Raw genomic sequence first — 17,757 nt, 5'->3', positions numbered from 1 at the left:
CCACAGGTAACGATAGAGAGATGGCAGAAATATTAAATCATTATTTTGATTCAGTATTTACCAGGGAAATAGAACAGGTGGACATGACGTTGGATGATGAGTTTAGTAATGAGATAAGTGCACTTAAAATAAAAAGAGGGGATATATTAAATAAACTAATCAAACTCAAACAGAATAAAACCCCTGGATTGCATCCACACATTTTAAAGAATCTAGGGAAAAGATAGCAGAGGCATTACTACACATATTTAATAATTCGTTAGAAAAAGGTGTGGTGCCAGAGGACTGGCAGATAGCTAACGTAATAACAATATTTAAGAAGGGGCATAGGACATGTCCAGGGAATTATGGACCAGTCAGCTTAACATCAGTGGCAGGAAAAATAATGGAATCCCTACTAAAGTGGAAGAACATCTAGAAAACAAAAATATAATAATGAATAGTCAGCATGGATTTCAAAAGGGAAAGTCTTGCTTGACCAACCTCATTGAATTTTTTGAAGAGGTAACAGAGAGAGTAGACAATGGTAATGCAGTAGAGGTAATTTATCTAGTTCTCAAAAGGCCTTCGATAAGGTAACCCATAATAGACTAATGAATAAGGTCAGGGAATGTGGAGTCAGGGGACAAGTAGCAGAATGGATTGCTAGCTGGCTTCAAGACAGAAAGCAGAGAGTAGGAGTAAAGGGCAGCTATTCACAGTGGCAGAAAGTGAGTAGTGGTGTTCCACAAGGATCAGTGCTGGGACCACTGTTGTTCACAATTTATATTAACGATTTAGATATAGAAACAGCGAAAAATAGGAGCAGGAGTAGGCCATTCGGCCCTTCGAGTCTGCTCCGCCATTCAATATGATCATGGCTGACTTTGGAATCAAAAACACAATTTCTAAATTTGTGGATGACACCAAATTGGGGTGATAGTCAATACTGAGGAGGACCGCAACAAATTACAGGAGGACAGTAATAAAGTTGCAGAATGGACATATAATTGGCAAGCACGGTGGCATAGTGGTTAGCACTGTTGCCTCACAGCGCCAGGGACCCGGGTTCGAATCCGGCCTCGGGTGACTGTCTGTGTGGAGTTTGCACATTCTCCCCGTGTTTGCGTGGGTTTCCTCCGGGTGCTCCGGTTTCCTCCCACAGTCCAAAGATGTGCAGGTTAGGTTGATTGCCTATGATAAATTGACCCTTAGTGTTAGGGGGATTAAATACGTGGGGTTACGGGGCTAGGGTGGGATATGTGTTGGTGTAGGGGTTACAGGGATCGGGTGGGATATGTGTCGGTGCAGGCTCGATGGGCCGAAATGGCCTCTATCTGCACTGTGGGGTTTCTGTGATTCTGTGAAATGAGGTTCAACACAGATAAATGTGAGGTATTACATTTTGGTAGGAAGAATAGGGAGGTCACTTATTACTTGGAGAGTGCGAGTCTAGGTGGGGTAGAGGAACAAAGGGATCTCAGAGTACAAATACACAAATCACTAAAAGTTACGACACAGGTTAACAAGGCCATAAAAAAAGTAAACCAAGCACTAGGGTTTATTTCTAGAGGTATAGAATTGAAAAGTAGGGAAGTTATGCTAAACCTGTATCGAACCTTGGTTAGACCACACATAGAGTACTGCGTACAGTTCTGGTCACCATATTATAAAAAGGATATAGAGGCACTGGAGAGGGTGCAGAGAAGATTTGCAAGGATGACACCAGAAATTGCCTAAAAGATGGGAGGAGGCTCGTGTGGAGCATAAACACCGGCATGGACTGGTTGGGCCGAATGGCCTGTTTCTGTGCCATAGATTCTATGTTATTATGATCTGGAATGCATTGCCTGAAAAGCTGGTGGAAGCAGATTCAATAGTAACTTTCAAAAAGGAATTGGATAAATACTTGAAAAGGAAAATTGTGCAGGGCTATAGGGAAACAGCAGGGGAGTGGGACTAATTGGATAACTCTTTCAGAGAGCCAGCACAGGAACGATGGGCCGAATGGCCTTCCTCTGTGCAGTAAGATTCTATATTCATTAGACACCCCGCGCAGAGTGAAACAAGCATCAACTGAGAGGCGGCTCACTCGCTAACCACCAGTTTTCTTTTAATATCCATTATTTTGAGCCCATCAGATGGAAATTAGTAGGAGCAATGCTCATTACCTTGAACTTCTTCCTCATCTCCTGCTCTCTCTTTTCTTTCTCTCTCTGCTCTTTTCTCTCTTGCTCTTGCCGTCTCTTCTCCTCCTTCTCCCGTTTCTTCTCTTGCTCCTTCAGTTCCTTGAGTGACCTTTTTTGGACAGAGAATAAAAAGGATTTGGAAATAAATCGTGTAACAAATCCTCTGAGCAACGATTCAAGGGGTTAATTAGAATCGATCCAGGGTCATATCTGTGGTGTATGTAACCTGTTCCACCTTAAGAGACCTTAAGCCTGTTCCACCTTAAGAGATGTACTACTTTCTCTGGCTGCTGTATACGTAATACCGGTGGTGACCACACCGGTATATAAGCACTGTGTAGTAATATTGTATTCAGTATAGTCCCGACCACCAACCAGTAAAGACCTGTTGAATTTACTCTGGTAGTCTGTGTAGTAATTATCACTATAACACACAGACTTAACAGTGGCGACGAGTCCGATTCTTACCCTGCGGCAGTTATTTCCACGGCGGCTTCGTCCACAGACAGGACGTCGAAGAGAGGTTTCCACCCTCATCACCCTACTGGATGACACGTCGAGCGGCAGGCATCGAGAAACCGGAGTGCAAAAGACATCCTGACCTCGAAGCCTCCATCAGCGACTGCCAGCTTTCTTCTTTCTACCTCGGTGGTGGGTAAGCCGGGCAGCGACGCGACAGAAAGTCAACCGCGTTGGCTGTACAGACGGGGCTGGGAAGACGGAGGAATAAGGGCGGTGAGATCGATCGCGACCGGAGATAAGGGCCGGGCCGCTTTCGAGCGAGAGGCGCAGCGCGGGGACATCGATCGCGACCGGCGATAAGGGCCGCATTCGGGCTAAAAGGCACAGCGTCTGGGGAAACTGAAGGCGCGAGAGCCGCGGTGAAGCGGAGACAGCGTCAGGGGACGGTTGAAGACCGCCAAGCGCGGGAAAACCGCCATTTTGTGGGCGGAGGACGACGACAAGAGTGGGAAGCCGCCATCTTGGATAACATAAAAATACAATAAATTGCAACGATGCCTAAACATGGGAACATTAATACCTTTGATAGTGACATCGAAGATTGGGCCATGTATGTAGAACGCATACAAAATTATTGTAAGGCAAATAAAATTCCTGATGCAGATAAAGCACTAACATTATTAAATTTAATGGGTGTGAAGACATACGGGCAATTGAAACACCTGTTATCACCAGATGAACCAGCGGATAAGACGTTCGATGAGATTGTTACTGTCCTGAAAAATCATCTAAACCCCACGCCGCTGATGCTAGCGGAACGATTTAAATTTTACGACAGAAGGCAGCTGCAGAATGAAAGCAATGCTGAATATTTGATGGAATTACGTAAGCTAGCAAAATATTGTCAGTTTGGAACGGGACTGACAGAGGCACTACGAGATAAATTTGTGTGTGGTTTATTTAAACAGGATACACAAAAGCGACTGCTCGAGGAGAATGAGCTGACGCTTGAGAAGGCGGTCACTATGGCAGCAGCACACGAAGTCGCAGCGAGAGGCACGGCAGTAATGCAGCTACGGTCACCGGAACTCGGTACAAACAAATTGGGTTTGAGTTCTGTCAAATGTTATCGTTGTGGAAAGACAACGCATGATCAGAACCAGTGTTGGTTTAAAAACCAAGAATGCAGAACGTGTGGCAGGCTTGGCCACATAGCTAAAGTATGCCGGTCAGGAAAGAAGACCAGCAACAAGAAGTCACCGCAAGGAAAATACGCAAAGGTACACAAGGTGACAAAGAACAGTTTGACCGAACAGAAGTCAGATTCAGACGCTAGCAGTAATGAACTGGATAGCTTAAGAGTACACAACGTTGGTAAGGATGCAGATCTCCAGACAATTTGGGTCACTCTTCAGATAGCAGGAGTCCAAGAAAAATGGAATTGGACACTGGATCGGCATTGACGGTCATGAATAAGAAAGATTACAGAAGGTTATTCCAACATATTCCCCTACAGGATACGGAGATTATATTGAAAACATACACGGGGCAAAGAGTGTACCCCATCGGAAAAATAGAGGTAGAAGTGGTCCACAAGGGCGAAGAAAGCCAAGTAATGGACTTATATGTGCTACCTGAAGGAGGTCCACCACTACTAGGACGGGAGTGGATTAGGAAAATGAATATGGACTGGCACTCCTTGAAGGCACTAACGGTAGATTCCGGGGAAACAGATGTCAAACCTAAACGATTGTCCAGAATATTGGATGATGCTAAAGAGGTGTTCCAGCAGGGACTGGGAACACTGAGAGGAATTACGGCAAACATCAAGATTGATGAACATGCACAACCAAAATTTTTTAAAGCCAGACCGGTACCCTATGCAATACGACCTACTGTTGAAGCGGAACTGGAAGCACTAGAACGTTCAGGTGTACTGTCTAAGGTAGATTGGAGTGAGTGGGCTACGCCCATTGTTCCCGTTATGAAACGTCCTGCGAGCAACAAGCCAGGAGATCCAGGGAAGGTTCGCATCTGTGGAGATTTCAAAATCACCGTTAATCCGGTGCTTCACACGGTGCAGTATCCGCTTCCACGGATTGAGGATATTTTCGCTTCATTGTCTGGCGGGAAACACTTCACCAAGATAGACCTGGCGCAGGCGTACTTGCAGATGGAGGTTGAGGAAGAGTCACGCCAATACCTCACGATCAACACGCATCGAGGGTTGTACCGGTACAATAGGCTGGTGTTTGGAGTGGCATCGGCTCCAGCAATTTGGCAGAGGGCCATGGAGCAGGTATTACAGGGAATTCCAGGCACACAATGTTACCTGGACGATATTCTGATCACAGGTGATGGTGATGAACAACATCTCGCAAACTTGGAACTGGTGCTCAACAGACTGAAAGAGTATGGACTTAGAGTAAATCGGCAGAAATGTGAGTTCTTCCAGAAGCGGATCTCATACTGTGGCCATGTCATTGACCGGGAGGGGCTTCATAAGTCTCCTGACAAAATTGAGGCAGTTGTAAAGGCTCCCGCTCCGGAGAATGTCTCTCAGTTGAGGTCGTTTTTAGGATTAATTAACTATTACCATAAATTTCTGCCAAATCTATCCATGGTACTGCACCCGTTAAACGCTCTTTTACAGAAAGGGGTACCATGGGAATGGGGCGAAACCTGTAAGAAGGCATTTCGCAAAAGCAAAGAATTGATCACCTCAGAGGAAGTGTTGGCTCACTTCAACCCGACACTGCCTATTCGGTTGGCTTGTGATGCTTCTCCATATGGTATTGGGGCAGTACTCTCACACAAGTTGCCAAATGGCACGGAAAGGCCAGTCGCGTTTGCATCCAGATCATTGACCTCCGCTGAGCGCAACTATGCGCAGATCGATAGGGAGGCTCTTAGCCTTGTATGGGGAGTGAAGAAGTTTAATCATTACCTGCAGGGCCAAAAATTCACACTTCTGACAGACCATCAACCGTTGGTATCCATTTTTAACCCTAAGAAGGGTGTTTCGGTGATGACAGCGCAGCGTCTCCAGAGATGGTCTCTTTTCCTAGGGGCACATCAATATCAAATAGAATTCAAAGGTACGAAACAGCATGGCAATGCTGATGGGCTGTCGCGCCTGCCACTACCTGAAGAAGAAGACACGACGAAAGTTGACCCTGTTGAGTTATTTCATTCGACCATCATCGAGTGTTTACCAGTCACCAATGCAAGTATTGAAAGAGAAACCAGGAATGACCCGACACTGTCCAGAGTCTACGAGGTGACAGTGAAAGGATGGCCAACACGGGGTGATCCTCTGTTACCGGCATTTTCGGCAAGGCGAGACCAACTGTCCGTCTGCCATGGTACCTTGATGTACGGGACAAGAGTGATTATTCCTCCCAAGTTAAGGGAAAGAGTTTTAAACGAACTGCATGAAGGTCATCTGGGGGGAGTTAAAATGAAAAGTCTTGCTAGGGCTTATGTATGGTGGCCGGGTATTGACCAACAGATTGAGGAGTTAACGAAAAGCTGCGCTGGGTGCCAAAAAGTGCAAAATGCACCTCCGATAGCACCGCTACACCCATGGGAATGGCCTTCAGCCCCATGGCAACGCGTACACATTGACTTTGCTGGTCCATTCATGGACTCCATGTTCCTAATCGCGGTGGACGCACATTCCAAATGGCCAGAAGTCATCAAGATGAATACCACTACTTCAGAAAAGACAATTGCGGTGTTAAGAACAATATTCGCAAGGAACGGATTGCCAGAACAGATCTGTTTGGACAACGGACCACAGTTTGTATCGGAAGAATTCCGACAATTCTTAAAGAAGAATGGAGTAAAACATTATACCTCTGCCCCATATCATCCGGCGACAAACGGGTTGGCTGAAAGATTTGTCCAGACATTCAAAAAGGCAATTAAGGCCATGAACAATGATCAGATTCCGCTGCAACACAAGGTCGACAAGTTCCTGCTGTCATATCGAAACGCCGATCATGCAGTGACTAACCAAAGTCCTGCCATGATGTTTTATAACAGGAGGTTGTGGTCCAAGTTGGACTTGTTAAAACCAAATGTGCGGAGGGAAGTGGAAAACAAACAGTTTCGGCATATTAACAACAAGACCACTCGAACTTTCGACGTAGGACAACCAGTGTTGGCAAGGGGCTATGGAAATGAAAAATGGCAGTCCGGAACAATTCGGGCCAGACAAGGACCTTTGATGTACACAGTAGATATTGGTCATAATGTGATAAGGCGTCATGCGGATCAACTGGTAGAGTCGAGAGCAAGGGTCGAACCCATGGTTGTGACAGAGACAACTGTGGAAGACGTTAATGAACCTGAAGCATCTACCTCGGCAGGGAATGTACTTGATGATGATGACACCCAATACATTGGAAACCAAATAGAGGAGGCACCTCAACAACAAGAATCAGAGACTACTGAGAGGCGTTATCCAAGCCGCATCAGAAAGCCTCCTGAGAGACTGAACCTTTGAACTGTTATACCTGAAGTTATATATGTATATATGTTATTATGTTATGTTAAATGGGGATATGACTGTTAAGCTAAAAAGGGAGGATTGTGGTGTATGTAACCTGTTCCACCTTAAGAGAACTTAAGCCTGTTCCACCTTAAGAGATGTACTACTTTCTCTGGCTGCTGTATACGTAATACCGGTGGTGACCACACCGGTATATAAGCACTGTGTAGTAATATTGTATTCAGTATAGTCCCGACCTCCAACCAGTAAAGACCTGTTGAATTTACTCTGGTAGTCTGTGTAGTAATTATCACTATAACACACAGACTTAACAATATCGAGGGCAAGAGTCGGAGCACAGGTTGGGGGGTCAGGGATCAGGGGTGAGCCGATGCCTCTGATTACGCCTGAACAGAACGTCAGTCTGGGATATAACAACAACAACAACTTGTGTTTATAAACATCCCAGGGTGCTTCACAGGAGTGCTATAAAATAAAATTTGACACCGAGCCACATAAGGAGAAATTGGGGCAGGTGACCAAAAGCTTGGTCAAAGAGGTAGGTTTTAAGAAGTGTCTTAAAGGAGGAGAGAGAGAGGTAGAGAGGTGGAGAGGTTTAGGGAGGAAATTCCAGAGCTTAGGGCCCAGGCAACAGAAGGCACGGCTACCAATGGTTGAGCGATTTATAATCAGGGATGCTCAAGAGGCCAGAATTAGAGGAGCGCAGATATCTCAGGGGGTTGTGAGGCTGGAGCAGATTACAGAGATAGGGAGGGGTGAGGCCATGGAGGGATTTGAAAACAAGGATGAGAATTTTAAAATTGAGGCGTTGCTTAACCGAGAGCCAATGTAGGTCAGCGAGCACGGGGGTGATGGGTGAACGGGACTTGGTGTGAGTTAGGACACGGGCACAGACAGGGGTGAGAAAGGTCAGACAGGTGAGAACAGATGACCACCTTTTTCCAGACAGAGATGGGATCGGGGTGGGACAGGGCGTGTGATCAGGACTCAAGACTTGCAGAAGAAAATTCGTTGAAAACTTCAGCAGCAAACATTCTTCCATCATTAGACACAAAAGTGTTTAGAAATATGCCCTTTGGCATCAGGTCTACACAGGCTGTTCAGTCAAAGAGCATTCTATCCAAAGTCTGATCAGTGGCAAATACAAAGCTGGTATGAGTAAAAGTAAGCATGAAACATAGAAACATAGAAGATAGGAACAGGAGTAGGCCATTCGGCCCCTCGAGCCTGCCCCACCATTCAATGAGATCATGGCTGATCATCCAAATTCAGTACCCTGTCCCTGCTTTCTCCCCATATCCCTTGATCCACTTAGCTTTAAGAAATATATCCAACTCTTTCTTGAATATATCTAATGAATTGGCTTCAACTGTCTTCTGTGGTAGAGAATTCCACAGGTTCACCACTCTCTGGGTGAAGAAATTCCTTCTCATCTCTGTCCTAAATGGCTTACCCCTTATCCTTAGACTGTGACCCCTGGTTCTGGACTCCCCCGCCATCGGGAACAGCCTGCCTGCATCTAGTCTGTCTAGTCCTGTTAGAATTTTATAAGTTTCAATGAGATCCCCTCTCATTCTTCTAAACTCTAGCGAATATAAGCCTAATCGACCCAATCTCTCTTCATACGTCATTCCTGCCATCCCAGATATCAGTCTGGTGAATCTTCGCTGCACTCCCTCCATGGCAAGAACATCCTTCCTCAGATAAGGCGACCAAAACTGCGCACAATACTCAAGGTGTGGTCTGCTGCACAGGACGGGAGGAAAAAGAGGGGTAGAGCTATAGTAATAGGGGATTCTATTGTAAGGGGAATAGATAGGCATTTCTGCGGCCGCAAACGAGACTCCAGGATGGTGTGTTGCCTCCCTGGTGCAAGGGTCAAGGATGTCTCAGAGCGGCTGTAGAATATCTTGGAAGGGGAGGGTGAACAGCCAGTTGTCGTGGTGCATATAGGCACCAACGATACAGTTAAAAACAGGATGAGGTTCCAAAAGCTGAATATAGGGAGTTAGGAGGTAAATTAAAAAATAGGACCTCAAAGGTAGTAATCTCAGGATTGCTACCAGTGCCACGTGCTAGTCAGAGTAGAAATAGAAGGATATTTCAGATGAATACGTGGCTAGAGGAATGGTGCAAGGGGGAGGGATTCAAATTCCTGGGACATTGGAACCGGTTCTGGGGGAGGTGGAACCAGTTCAAACCGGACGGTTTGCACCTGGGCAGGGCCGGGACCGATGTCCTAGGGGGAGTGTTTGCTAGTACTCTGGGGGCGGGTTTAAAATAAAATGGCAGGGGGTTGGGAACCTGAGCAGGGGGACAGAGGAAAGGGAACCAAGGATAAAAGCAAAAGATAGGAAGGAGAAAAACAAAAGTGGCAGTCAGAGAAATCAACGGTTTAAATCAAACATGGCCACAGTAAATAATAATTCTAATAGGTCTAAGAGCGTTAAAAAACAAGCCTGAAGGCTTTGTGTCTTAATGCAAGAAGCATTCGTAATAAGGTGGGTGAATTAGCTGCACAAATAGAGGTAAATGAATATGATTTGATTGGGATTACGGAAACATGGCTCCAGGGTGGCCAAGGCTGGGAACTCAACATCCAGGGGTATTCAATATTCAGGAAAGATAGGCAAAAAGGAAAGGGAGGTGGGGTAGCATTGCTGGTTAAAGAAGGGATTAACACAATTGTAAGGAAGGATATTAGCTCTGATGATGTGGAATCTGTATGGGTAGAGCTGAGAAATACCAAGGGGCAGAAAACATTAGTGGGGTGGTATATAGACCTCCAAACAATAATGCGAAGGTTGGGGATGGCATTTAAAGGAAAATTAGAGAAGCATGGAATAAGGGCACAGCAGTCATCATGGGTGACTTTAATCTACATACAGATTAGGCTAACCAAATTAGTAACAATACTGTGGAGGAGGAATTCCTGGAGCGCTTACAGGATGGTTTCCTGGACCAATATGTCGAGGAACCAACCAGAGATCAGGCCATCTTAGACTGGGTATTATGTAACGAGAAAGGATTAATTAGCAATTTTGTTGTACGAGGCCCCTTGGGTCGGAGCGATCATAATATGATCGAATTCTTCATTAAGATGGAGAATGAAGTAGTTGACTCAGAGGATCCTGAATCTAAATAAAGTAAACTACGATGGTCTGAGGCGCGAGTTGGGTAGGATTGAATGGGGAATGTCACTTAAAGGGTTGACGGTGGATAGGCAATGGCAAACATTCAAAGACCGCATGGATGAATTACAGAATTTGTTCATCCCAGTTTGGCATAAAAATAAAACAAAAAAGATGACTCAACCGTGGCTAACAAGGGAAATTAGGGACAGCATAAGACCCAAGGAGAGAACATATAAATTGGCCAGAAAAAGCAGTAAACCTGAGGATTGGGAGCAGTTTAGGATTCAACAAAGGAGGACAAAGGGACTAATTAAAAAAGGGAAAATAGAATATGAGAGTAAGCTTGCAGGGAACATAAAAACTGACTGTAAAAGCTTTTATAGATATGTGAACAGAAAAAGATTGGTGAAGTCAAGCGTAGGTCCCTTGCAGTCAGAATCAGGGGAATTTATAATGGGGAACAAAGAAATGGTAGACCAATTAAATACATATTTTGGTTCTGTCTTCACAAAGGAGGACACAAATAACCTCCCAGAGATGTCAGGGAACATAGGGTCTGATGAAAGGGAGGAACTGAAAGAAATCAGTATTTGTAGGGAAATGGTGTTGGGGAAATTGATGGGATTGAAGGCCGATAAATCCCCAGGGCCTGATAATCTACATCCTAGAGTACTTAAGGAAGTGGCCCTAGAAATAGTAGATGCATTGCTGATCATCTTCCAACATTCGATGGAATCTGGAACAGTACCCATGGATTGGAGGGTAGCTAATGTTACCCCACTATTCAAAAAAGGTGGTAGAGAGAAAATGAGGAATTACAGACCGGTAAGCCTGACATCAGTAGTGGGGAAAATGCTAGAGTCCATTATAAAAGATGTAATAGCAGAGCACTTGGAAAACAGTGACAGGATCGGACAAAGTCAACATGGATTTACAAAAGGTAAATCGTGCTTGACTAATCTACTGGAATTTTTTGAGGATGTAACTGGTAAAATAGATAAGGGAGAACCAGTGGATATGGTGTATTTGGACTTTCAAAAGGCTTTCGATAAGGTCCCGCATAAGATATTAGCATGTAAAGTTAAGGCACATGGGATTGGGGGCAAGGTATTGACTTGGATAGAGAACTGGTTGGCAGACAGAAAGCAAAGAGTTGGAATAAACGGGTCTTTTTCCGAGTGGCAGGCAGTGACTAGTGGAGTACCGCAGGGATCGGTCCTTGGACCCCAGCTATTCACAATATATATTAATGATCTAGACGAGGGAACTAGACGTAAATCTCCAAGTTTGTAGACGACACAAAGCTGGGTGGGCGTGTGTGCTGTGAGGAGGATGCCGAGAAACTACAGGATGATTTGGACAGGTTGGGTGATTGGGCAGAAACATGGCAGATGCAATATAACGTGGATAAATGTGAGGTTATCCACTTTGGTGGCAAAAACAGGAAGGCAGATTATTATCTGAATGGCAATAGATTTGGAGAAGGGGAAGTGCAACGAGACCTGGGTGTCCTTGTGCACCAATCGTTGAAGGTAAGCATGCAGGTGCAGCAGGCGGTTAAGAAGGGAAATGGTATGTTGGCCTTCGTAGCGAGAGGGTTTGAGTACAGGAACAAGGATGTCTTGCTGCAGTTGTACAGGGCCTTGGTGAGACCACATCATGAGTATTGTGTGCAGTTTTGGTCACCTTATCTGAGGAAGGATGTTCTTGCCATGGAAGGAGTTCAGCGAAGATTCACCAGGCTGATACCTGGGATGGCAGGAATGACTTATGAGGAGAGATTGGGACGATTGGGCTTGTACTCGCTGGAGTTTAGAAGAATGAGAGGGGATCTCATTGAAACTTATAAAATTTTGACAGGACTGGACAGGCTAGATGCAGGAAGGATGTTCCTGATGGTCGGGGAGTCCAGAACCAGGGGTCACAGTCTAAGGATAAGGGGTAAGCCATTTAGGACAGAAATAAGGAGTAATTTCTTCACCCAGAGAGTGGTGAACCTGTGGAATTCTCTACCACAGAAGGCAGTAGAAGCCAATTCATTAAATATATTCGAGAAGGCGTTGGATATATTTCTTAAGGCTAAAGGGATCAAGGGGTATGGGGAGAAAGCAGGGACCGGGTAATGAATTTGGATGATCAGCCATGATCGCATTGAATGGCGGAGCAGGCTCGAGGGGCCGAATGGCCTACTCCTGCTCCTATCTTCTATGTTTCTATGTTTCACCAAAGCCCTGTAGAACTGCAGCATGACATCCTTGCTCCTGTACTCAAGCTGTTGGATTGTCGTAAAAACCCAACTGGTTCATTAAGGAAAGCTGCTGTCCTTACCCAGTCTAGGCCTATATGTGACTCCAGTCCCACACCAATGTGGTTGACTCTTAACTGTCCTCTGAAGTCGTCTAGTGAGCCATTCAGTCATATTAAACCGCTATTGGTTAAAATAGAAGGCCCACCACCACCTTCTCAGGGCAACTAGGAATGGGCAATAAATTCCGGCCTTGCCAGCGAAGCCCACATCACGAGAATTAATTTTTACAAATCCCACTGGAGAAAGGATGATTGTGGCAGTGTGAGACAGAGGAGACAGGATAAGGAGCTGTACGATCCCACGTGTGATGAGGAATCACAGAACAATCGTCAATGCAATAAGCAGCATGCACTCTGCATCCACGCCTCCTTTCTGTTTAAACTACATTACACTGCGCAAGGAATTGAAATTACAGAGAGAATAGAAAGATAACTTGCAATGATACAACTCCTTATCATATCCTTAGGATGTCTGTACGTGTTTCACAATCAATGGGTTTTAAACCACAGCCCCTATTGTTATACAGGCCAATGCATCAGCCAGCAGCATACTGCAAAGCTCCACAATCGCAACTGAGATGAGTGACAGCTGATTTGTTTTGATGGTGTTTTTTAAGGGGAGGAATGTTGGCCAGGACTCTGGGGGAGAACTCCCATTGCTCTTCTTCCAAATGTGCCATGGGTTCTTCTGCATCCAACTTGACAGGCAGCCGGGGCTTCGGTTTAACGTCTCATCTGGAAGACAACAGCACTAACAAGGCAGCACTCCTTCAGTACTGCCCGAGAGTGTCAGTCTAGATTACATGGAGAGATTGGAGGAGCTGGGGTTGTTCTCCTTGGAGCAGAGAAGGTTAAGAGTAGATTTGATAGAGGTGTTCAAAATCATGAATGGTTTTGATAAAGTAAATAAGGAGAAACTGTTTCCAGTGGCAGGAGGGCCAGTAACCGGAGGACACAGATTTAAGGTGTTTGGCAAAAGAACCAGAGGCGACATGAGGGAACATTTTTTTACACAGCGAGTTTTTGTGATCTGGAATGCGCTGCCTGAAAGGGCGGTGGAAGCAGGTTCAATAGTAACTTTCGAAAGGGAATTGGATAAATACTTGAAGAGAATAAAAATTACAGGGCTATGGGGAAAGAGCAGGGGAGTGAGACTAATTGGATAGCTCTAACAAAGAACCAGCATAGGCATGATGGGCCGAATAGCCTCCTTCTGTGCTGTAAGTTTCAATGATTCTATGTGCTCAAGCCCTAGAGTGGGGCACTCAGAGTGTGACCAACTGAGTCAACAGCCCGGAAATTCGGGTCTCCACGGGTGAGTACGCACGGGGTACTCACACGTAGGCCGAATGGAAGTGCCGGTTTTCTGCATGCACTGCGCATGCGTGGGAAACCGGCACTTCCGATCCTCTGAACGAAGAGGTTCAGAGGTCGAACGCACGCGTAGGAGAGGCTGCGCGTGCGCATCAAACTTACATTTTTTTTACAGGTTTTTCCGGGATCGTAAGCCTGCAGGATTTAGAAATATAAAAAGCAGGCGTAAGGCCTGCTTTTTACAAGGTAAGTGGTCAATTAATTAAAATTAAAACATTTTTCCCACAGGTTTATTATTTTTAAATACTTTAAAGCAAGGTAAGTTTATTTTTAGCCCCGTTAGAATATAAAATTATTTTTTTCAAAAATTTAAATTATTGTTTAAAATAGTTATTTAATGTAATTTATAGTTTATTTAAAAAGTGTGATTTAAAAAAAAAAGTTATTTGAAGGTTTACTGCTATTTTGGGGCCGTAGTATTTATAAGTCTTGACAGGTCTTCCTGTCAATACTTATGAATGGAGCATTCCCTGCTCCCATGGCCCACGTGATCCCAGGGGACGCATCGCACTAACTGCGCCCTTGGGACACGCAAGCACAGCGCGCCGGCAGCTGGGCCAGGCCCTGGATCGGAATTCCACAGGGCCCTACTGCTCAACTGCCGGCACGCAAGGTAAGTGCAGGTGAGGGACTTACACCCGCGGGAAGCACCCGACCCGAATTTCTGGGCCACTTATTGCTGTGTGTATTGTGAAATGGCTGGTGTCACCACTGTGAAATACGTTTTTTATCACAGGGTTCTGCATTCTCTCTTCCTTTTTTTTCCCTTCATTCACGGGATATGGGCGTCACTGGCAAGGCCAGCATTTATTGTCCATCCCTAATTACCCTTGAGAAGGTGGTGGTGAGCCGCCTTCTTGAACCACTGCAGTTCGTGTGGTGAAGGTGCTCCCACAGTGCTGTTAGTGAGGGAGTGCCAGGATTTTGACCCAGCGACGATGAAGGATCGGCGATATATTTCCAAGTCAGGATGGTGTGTGACTTGGAGGGGAACTTGGATGTGATGGTGTTTCCTGCTGCCCTTGTCCTTCTAGGTGGTAGAGGTCGCAGGTTTGGTAAGTGCTGCCGAAGAAGCCTTGGCGAGTTGCTGCAGTGCATCTTGTAGATGGTACACACTGCAGCCACGGTACACCGGTGGTGGAGGGAGTGAATGTTTAAGGAGGTGGATGGGGTGCCAGTCAAGCGGGCTGCTTTGTCCTGGATGGTGTCGAGCATCTTGAGTGTTGTTGGAGCTGCACTCATCCAGGCAAGTGGAGAGTATTCCATCACACTCCCGACTTGTGTCTTGTAATCATCATCTCCATTAAATGTATTTTTGTATTATATGGAGACTTCAATGCGTGTAGTATAAAGAGAGAATCCCATCTTCTCCCTTGTTCTCTCTTTCACTCTTCTTTCACCTCTTAGTGCCCATTCGGTCAGCTCCCCCTTGCCTGCTCTGATCTTCCCCGTGGCTTTCCCCTCTTATCTGACCTCTTCCGTCTCTTTCTCTCCCCTCTGCTTCTCGCTTCCACTCCTGTCGCCCTGTGTTTTCTCAGACCAATCACAACAGCAAAGATGGCAGTGGTGTGTATATTGTGGCATAATGATTTACCATAGATTCGGTAACCTAGTGATTATGATACTGACCCACCAACTCAGCAGTCTAGAGCTCAAATCTCACCTGCAATTCAAGAAACTGAATTCAATCTGTTAGCAGCAGATGATTTAAAGCTGCCACATTGTTGTAAAAAAACCCAACTGGTTCACTTGACAAAATTCATGGAATAGGTGGGTCAGTGGCAGCTTGGATAAGGAATTGGCTTAAGGACAGAAAACGGCGAGTTGTGGTAAATGGCTGTTTTTCAGACTGGAGGATGGTAGTCAGTGGTTTTCCCCAAGGGTCAGTGCTGGGACCACTGCTTTTTTGATATATATAAATGACCTGGATATTGGAATACAGAGTAGAATTTCTAAATTTGCCGATGACAGCAAACTTGGGTGTGTGGCAAACAGTGAGGATGACACTAATCGACTGCAACAGGACATAGAAAGGCCAGCAGAATGGGCAGACAAGTGGCAGATGGAATTTAATACATAGAAGTGTGAGGTGATGCATTTTGGCAGAAGGAACAGGGAGAGGCAATATACACTTAATGGCACAGTTTTAAAGAGTGTGCAGGGACAAAGGGACCTGGGAGTTAATGTGCATAGGTCCCTGAAGGTGGCGGGACATATTGAGAGAGTGATTAGCAAAGCATATGGGATCTTGGGCTTCATAAATAGAGGTATTGAGTATAAAAGTAGAGATGTTATGCTGAATCTTTATAAAGCGCTGGTTAGGCCACAACTGGAGTATTGCGTCCAGTTCTGGTCACCACACTTTAGGAAGGATGTGAAGGCCCTTGAGAGGGTGCAGAGGAGATTTACCAGAATGGTTCTGGGGATGGGGTATCTTAGCTACAAGGACAGGTTGAAGAAGCTGGATTTGTTTTCATTAGAGCAGAGGAGGTTGCGAGGTGATTCCGGGGAGCGCCCTGGCGAGGCTGGCGCCCCAAACGGGGCTATACTCAATTTCTCCCCCTATGTCTCTATGACTCTATGGGGGAGAAATTGAGTATAGCCCTGTTTGGGGCGCCAGCCTCGCCAGGGTGCTAAAAGTAGCGCCCCGGAAACATTCGCGCCCCCGCACCGGAAATTGAGTTGTTGCGCCCCAAAGGGAAGCATGGCGCTACCAGAGGCGCCCCGCATCCCTCTTGGGGCGCTGCGAGTGAATATCGTGACGCAACATGCCGCAGTGCCACACGCTGCGGCACATCGCGCTGCGGTATTGCAGGCCTTCCTCCCCTTCTTAAAGGGGAGGGGCCTTGTGCAGCGCGATCTGGGGCCCAGCTGGGCCCCCGAGGATCAGGAGTGCAGGCAAAAGAGCCCGGCACTCCGCGGGGGGCGGGTTCAGGAGGCCGGGGACGGGAGCGCAGGTAGGTGCTGGCAGGCGGCCAACAACAAAAATGGCCGCCCCGCACCTCGCCTTTAATTTGCGCCTCCCCGGCCGCAGGTAAGCCCCCCTGAACTGGTCGGACATAGCGTCCGGCAGTAAATCAGGGGGCGCTTCCAAATATCGTGGCCGGGGCGCTGCGCACACCGATGACATCATCGGCAGCAGCGCAGCGCTAACGGTTAGCGCCACCACTAACGTCCCGCGGAATTTAGCGGGAGGCGTGGGCAGTGCCACGCCCGGGCGCCAGTTGGCTTGCGACCCACTTAGCGCCCTCTTAAGGCGCTAACAGGTGGCACAACCTACTGAATTTCTCCCCCCATGACTTCTGTCTCACAGGGTAAGGAACCTGCCACCTCTACCCAGTCTGGGCCTAAAGGTGACTCCAGACCCACACTATGTGCTTGACTCTGCCCTCAGGGTAACTAGGGATGGATAATTAATGGATGTGTCTATTCGCAACACCAAAGTTCTGATTGGTCCCCTTGGATAACAAGACCGGATTGATGATTGGTCCCCTTGGAGGACACACCCAGCAGTTTCTCTGGAATGGGTAATTAGATCCTCCCTGCCGACATAATCAATTACTTTGTAAAGTGTAATTCGAGCCATTCTGACTGCCTACTCTAGACAGAACAGAGCTCACTTGGAACAGACAGGGCTCACCCTCGCAGGTTAAGACCTTCTCCTACCCTCCAAACAAGTTCCTGCCCCCACCGCCCAAATTCATGACCACCTCCCAAGTTTCTGATCTTCATCCCCCTTCATCCCCCTGCCCAAGTTCCTGATCTTCTCCCCTCGCCCCAAGGTTCTGACCTCCCT

General features: G+C 46.4%; 1 protein-coding gene across 2 annotated transcripts in view; it reads right to left on the bottom strand.

Annotated features, from left to right (window-relative positions):
* Positions 1 to 17,757, bottom strand: part of LOC147123923 (FYN-binding protein 1-like) — a 372,564-nt gene that overhangs the window by 70,428 nt on the left and 284,379 nt on the right. For both annotated transcript variants that reach the window (XM_085966712.1, XM_085966740.1), the window contains exon 7: positions 2,151 to 2,277. In XM_085966712.1, the coding sequence (XP_085822838.1) occupies positions 2,151 to 2,277 (127 nt within the window). The remainder of the gene's footprint in view (positions 1 to 2,150; positions 2,278 to 17,757) is intronic.

This window comes from Somniosus microcephalus, chromosome 1, assembly GCF_052327205.1.
Source record: "Somniosus microcephalus isolate GS21.2 chromosome 1, FLI_Smic_1.0, whole genome shotgun sequence".
Classification (NCBI taxonomy): Eukaryota; Metazoa; Chordata; class Chondrichthyes; order Squaliformes; family Somniosidae; genus Somniosus; species Somniosus microcephalus.
The sequence above is the reverse complement of the archived record's forward strand: the minus strand, read 5'-3'. Positions and strand labels throughout refer to the sequence as shown.